At 51.1% G+C, this 6,103-nt stretch overlaps 1 protein-coding gene across 1 annotated transcript; it reads left to right on the top strand.

Moving 5' to 3' along the window:
* Positions 1–1,051: 1,051 nt before the first annotated feature.
* Positions 1,052–5,617, top strand: BNIP1 (BCL2 interacting protein 1). Its single transcript, XM_021532140.2, has 6 exons — positions 1,052–1,159; positions 1,250–1,342; positions 1,554–1,645; positions 2,406–2,507; positions 3,171–3,289; positions 5,003–5,617. The coding sequence occupies exons 1-6, from the start codon at positions 1,073–1,075 to the stop codon at positions 5,197–5,199; spliced, it is 690 nt and encodes a 229-aa protein (XP_021387815.1). The 5' UTR covers positions 1,052–1,072; the 3' UTR covers positions 5,200–5,617.
* Positions 5,618–6,103: the final 486 nt, after the last annotated feature.

Here is a 6,103-nt window from a genome sequence, read left to right on the forward strand (position 1 = left end):
ACTTAGTGCTAGGTGTGGTGTTTCCAGGAAGTTTCCTTTGGAATGGGTGACAGGTGGGTAAGGGAATGTCTGGTTTGTGCTTCCTCATGCTCAGAGCTGCCTGGCAGCGCTGCTGGCTCGCTGGGGACATGTGGAGAGCCCGGGTTAGTGCCTGGGGAAGCTGCTGCTGCAGTCCCGTGGGTCTGGGGGCAGCAGGGAAGGACTCGGCGCCGGGAAAAGCGAAGGGCATTGCTGTGGTGAGAACATTTCTGTGAAAAATCCTGAGAGGGAGAGAAACGTGCTCACCATTGCCCTGCTTCTCACTCTGGGCTGCAGAGCTCGTGTTCCCCACCCTGCTCCTGACCAGTCAGCCTGGCCTGGAACCCGAGGAGGCTCTTGGGTGTAAACCTGGAACTTTTCCATGGGAATCTTCTGGTTCTGCACAGCTCCTGACAGGAGGGGACAGCCAGGGGGACATCCAGGATGAGAGGGAACAGCCTCAGGCTGGGTGAGGATGGGCTCAGGGTGGGCACAGCAGGAATTTCCCCATGGAAAGGGAGCTCAGGCACTGGAACTGCCCAGGGAGGTTTGGATCCCATCCCTGGGGTGTCCCAGGAAGGGCTGGAGGTGGCAGTGGGTGCTCTGGGCTGGGGACAGGGTGGGGATCACAGTTTGGATTCAATGGGTTTCAGAGGTGTTTTATAACCTCGGTGATCCTGGAATTCTGCTGTTCATCCATCCCCACGGCGCAGCAGCACATTCCCAGCCATGGGATGGGATGGGATGGGATGGGATGGGATGGGATGGGATGGGATGGGATGGGATGGGATGGGATGGGATGGGATGGGATGGGATGGGATGGGATGGGATCGGGTCGGATCGGATGGGATCGGATCGGGTCTGTTCGGGTCGGATGGGATCGGATGGGATCGGATGGGATCGGGTCGGATCGGATGGGATCGGATGGGGTCGGATGGGATCGGATGGGATCGGATGGGATCGGATCCCTTCGGCCCGGCCCGCCACGTCCCTCTTTGCGCGCGTCCCGCCCGCCGCCCGCAGGGGGCGCCCGGCCCCGCCCGGCCCGGCCAAGATGGCGGCGGCGGCCGCGGCGGTGCCGCTGCGGGTCTGTCACCAGGAGATCGTCAAGTTCGACCTGGAGATCAAAGCGGCCGTGCAGGTACCGCCGCCAGCCCCGGGACACCCCGTGACACCCCGGCACGGCCGCGGGGCGAGCCGGGCCCGCGCTGACCGCGCCGTTGTGTTCCAGGACATCCGGGACTGCCCGGGGCCGCTCAGCGCCCTCACGGAGCTCAACGCCGCCGTGAAGGAGAAGTTCCGACAGCTCCGCGGCCGCATCCAGGTGAGGCCCGGCCGCGGCTGCCGGGGGCTCCGGGCTGGGCCCCCCGGCTGTGGGTGCCTGCCGGGCTCTGGGGATCCCGGCCTTGGGTTTGGGGGTCCCGGCCGAGATCTGGGAGTCGCCGTCCTGGGTTGGGGTTTGTCACATAAACCTGCTCCGGGCTGGGCTGCGCGGCTGGCTGGTGAGGTTCTGGTGTTTGTGCTCGCCGCCGAAGGAGCTGGAGCAGATGGCGAAGGAGCAGGACAAGGAGTCGGAGAAGCAAGCCTTGCTGCGGGAGGTGGAGAGCCACAAGAAGCAAATGCTCAGGTGGGTCTGGCCCCGGAGCTTGGCCGGCTTTGGTGCAGCCTCTGAGTTTGGAAGCACACACACACTGACACGTGTTTTGGCCCAGACCAGGAGCAAAGGGACAGAAAGGGTGTAACTAACTCCCTTCTCCTGCCATGACTTCCTGGCTCTGCTCTGTCCCTTTGAGCTCAAAGAAGGCGGCTTTGGAATCTGTTGTTTGACAGCTGGCAGTTTTCTTCTTCTCTTGGTCCTTAAGTGCTGCACTGAGGAGTGGGAATGTCAGAATAGAATGTTTTTGTTATGTGTAGGAATAGAGAAAGTGAGGGGCTGAGGGAGCTGGGAAGGGGCTCAGCCTGGAGAAAAGGAGGCTCAGGGGGGACCTTGTGGCTCTGCACAGCTCCTGACAGGAGGGGACAGCCAGGGGGACATCCAGGATGAGAGGGAACAGCCTCAGGCTGGGTCAGGGCAGGCTCAGGGTGGGCACAGCAGGAATTTCCCCATGGAAAGGGAGCTCAGGCACTGGAACTGCTCAGGCAGGTTTGGATCCCATCCCTGGGGTGTCCCAGGAAGGGCTGGAGGTGGCACTGAGTGCTGTGGGCTGGGGCAGGGTGGGGATGGGGCACAGCTGGGACTTGATGATGTTGGAAGTATTTTCCAGCCCGAGTATTTCTTGCATTCTGAGGGCCCTTGCACCACTTACAGTGGTGGCTGCTTTGTGAAAACTGTCTGTGCTTGCAAGGTGTTCCCATCGCATTACAACACTCTGCTTTTGTGATTTCAGCAACCAGGCAGCCTGGAGAAAGGCAAATCTGGCCTGCAAAATTGCTATTGACAACTCTGAGAAAGATCAGCTGCTGCAGGGACGAGACATCTTAAGACAAAGGTATTGGACTGTCCCACTGTACTGTGGGACAAGCAGTGTCTCCTATATTCACTCATTTTAAATGGACATCATATTTTAATTTTTTTTTAATTATATCATGTGTAGGTTTTCTTTTGTGAATGCATTTCCCATTTCTGGAGATTTGGGCTGTTAAGGATAGTGATGAATTCAGGTTCTCTTGGCATTGGCATGTCTAAGCAGAAAAGGGGATAAATTAACCTTCATAGCTTTACATATTGTCTTTTACATTAATTCCAGATAGGTTCTACACAAGAACTGGGTCATTATCCAAGCTGTTTTCACATCCAGAACTGGGTGTGAGTGTGTGCAGGCTGTGTATTGTATTGAATGCAACAGCTGGGATATTCAGGATGATAAAATGGGTTTGTGTTGGTGCTCCCATAAAGGAATTACACAGTCCTGGGTGAGCAAGTGGTGAAGTACAGGCCCTGTGAGATTCTGAGCTGTTGTTTGGGCTCAAGACTTTATTGTTTAGTGAAAATAATCTGAATTTCTCATGCAGTGAAAACCAGTTGTGTCTTTTGTACAATGCAGAGATCTTTAGTGCCAAGTATTGGCCTTATCTCCCTATCAGCAGCATTTTCCCAGAGCACCCAAAAAGATAATTTTACCTCTTCCTGCTTTTCTTTTTTCTCTTTTCAGGAAGACCACAAAGGAAAGTCTGGCAGAGAGTGCAAGCAACATCACAGAGAGTCTGATGGGCATCAGCAGGATGATGTCCCAGCAGGTGCAGCAGAGCGAGGAGACTGTGCAGACCTTAGGTACAGCTGGAATTTGGGCATGGAGGGGGTGATGGAAGCACCTTTGGTCAGCTCTGTCAGCCTGGGGAGAGGAGCAGAGGAGGAGAATGTGCTACAATGGTGATTAAAGGACTGGCCAGCAGAACTCCTCTAACAGCTGGACATAAACAGGAAATATCAGTGTGCTTTGTGTGGAGTTTCTGTTTCATGAGCGTGAGAGGCAAAAGGGGTCAGGATGAGGTTGAGTTTCTTGTAAAAGCAAACTGAGCTCACGCAGTGCCCAGAGTGTGTTCGGTGCTACTCTGTGCCACTGTCCTGGCAGGGATTTGGGGACAGCAGAGGAATCAAAAGCATGGATACAAATCCCTGCGTGGAGGAAGGAGTGTCTGCAGGGCTGCTCCAGCCAGGCTCCAGCTGGGATGGCTGAGACACCGAGATCAAGTGCCTTGAACCTGAGGTCACTTGCTCTGTCAGCAGTGCATCAGGGACTGTGAAACCAAGATTTCACCCAGTTCCTTGGCTTGGACTCCTAAAACAATAAATCAAGGGACCTGTCAGAACTGGTGATTCATGGAGCATTCAGGAGCTGCTGCCTGGGCCTCTTCCTGGCTGTGCTTTTGGGCAGGAGGGAACTGTAAAGACAAGGACAGATAACACAAGTCTGCCCTCCTTGCTTTCTGCCCCATCCGAGGGTGGCAGCTGGGCACAGTTTGTTGCTGCAGGAGTAGCATGTTCCTTCTCCCATTAAAAGGACAGTTTGGCAGGCACTTTTTCACCCTGTTTCTGAATGAACAGCACTTGGAATTCATCAAGGGAAACACTACCAAAGGTCATTTACAAAACCCAGCTGCAAATTCTGAGTTAATAGTGGGAATTCCTGTTTCCTGAGCATTCCCTAGCATGCAGTGAGTGTTTGAGGCTGTGGAGCAGGGAAGCTCTGCTTTGTCACTAACTCTGGGAAACAAGTATTCTGTTTTCACCTGGATCAAAATGCTTCTTGAAATGGGATGGGACAAAGTGTTTTGCAAAATATTGCAGACCTGTTTCTGCTCTGTTTTTGTGAACCAGACAATGCTGGATTTGACCTTTCTGTGAGCAACCAGGGCAGTGTAGGGTTATGCACTGTCTTACAGGCTGTGCTTTCTGTAAAGCAGAAAAAAGGGCATGCCAGGGCTTTTGCTTTTGTGTAGCAATTTGAAAGGAGCAAGGCTGAGAAGTGTTTGTTTTCTCACACACTTCTAGTTGACCCTTCTCATTTTTATTAGGCCAAAAATTGCTATGTGTGTGTAAATGACTATTACAAACTGTTTGAGCTGAGTAATTCTGCAACCTCACACTGATTTACTGCTGGGACTTGGGGGAACACTTTCAGTGGTGCAATTAATATATTCAAATATTGCCCTGTCCTGCTGCTGCTGGTGATTTCTCTCTCTAGCACTGTTCCTATTTCACTCTGCTTCTAGCAGTGCTGACTGAAAAACCTGAACTAGATTTGACCTGCTAACCCAAAAATTCAAAATTCAGGATTTTTAAGCTTTTCAGTTCTCTTATTTCACTTTGCCCCTGAGCTGTGAGAACTCTCTGTGTCTGTCCCACCCACAAGTCAGCATGACCCAGAAGGATCCCTCAGGCACTGTGTTACCAAATATCTCATTCTTACACACTTTACTGGGTATTTTTAAAGCACAACCTGCTGATTTAATTTTTTTTTTTTCTATTCCCCTTTCATTTCAGCCAATTCTTCCCGAACCATCCTGGAAGCAAATGAGGAATTCAAGTCCATGTCTGGCACCATCCAGCTGGGGAGGAAGCTGATCACCAAGTACAACCGCCGGGAGCTGACAGACAAGCTGCTCATCTTCCTGGCCCTCGCCCTCTTCCTGGCCACAGTGCTCTACATCCTCAAAAAGAGACTCTTCCCATTTTTGTAAAGTTCCAACAATCACTGAACTATTAAAAAAAAACAATCAGAAAGAGATGGTTGATAACGATGGGGTTTTTAAATGAAATAATAAAGGGATGTTGCAATAGCTGGAGGAGCATTAGAGTAGACAGGAATTTGTGCTGTCCCCATGGAGCTGGGGAGCTGCCTCAGAAGAGATTGATAGATCATGCTCTGGAAAGAAGAAATGCCACTTTGCCTGTGGGTTTGGGGAAGCAAACACTTGAGGGACTGGGCACTCAAAGGTGCCAGTCTGAACTTTCAACCTCTCACTGATTTTTACCTTGAAATGAAGTTTTGGCCTCGGCTTGGACTGGAAGCTGCTCTGACATCTGTGTGTAAGGTGCTGAGAGTAAGAGGAAGGATGGAAGAGAACTCACACATTCCATTAAAAAATATTTATTGTATTCTTGTCAACAGAGTTTTCTTTAAAAACAAAGTCTGATGGCTTGAAAGAGCTTTTCAGTGTAAAAATTCTGCTTTTTCTTAAGTGGTTGCTTATGGATTGTGTTTTTGGGAGCTTAAGACAGCCTGGCTCTGTCCCTCTGGCCTTGGGAGGGCTCTAAGCAAAGCAAAAATGGGAACTATGTTTGTTACTATGAATTCACACAAAAGTTAAGAGAATTAGGTTGGCAGTCTACTAAAATCAAAAACCCTTTTCCTCCTTTTCTTTATATAATTTCAGTTCATGCCTTTATCTTTGCAAAGTTACTGCCAAGGTGTACATTTGGAAGTTGGAGGGTTTTATTCCTGTTTTGTGGCCCTGGAACAGCCAGACTGGACAGAGTGGATGTGGTTTCCATATTGTTCATTCCTTGTATTTCAGGGCAGTTCTTCCAGCCTTTCCTGAGATTTGCACCAAGATTTCCTTATGATGTGCACACTGGGGGTTT

Source organism: Lonchura striata, chromosome 15 (genome assembly GCF_046129695.1).
Source record: "Lonchura striata isolate bLonStr1 chromosome 15, bLonStr1.mat, whole genome shotgun sequence".
NCBI lineage: Eukaryota > Metazoa > Chordata > Aves > Passeriformes > Estrildidae > Lonchura > Lonchura striata.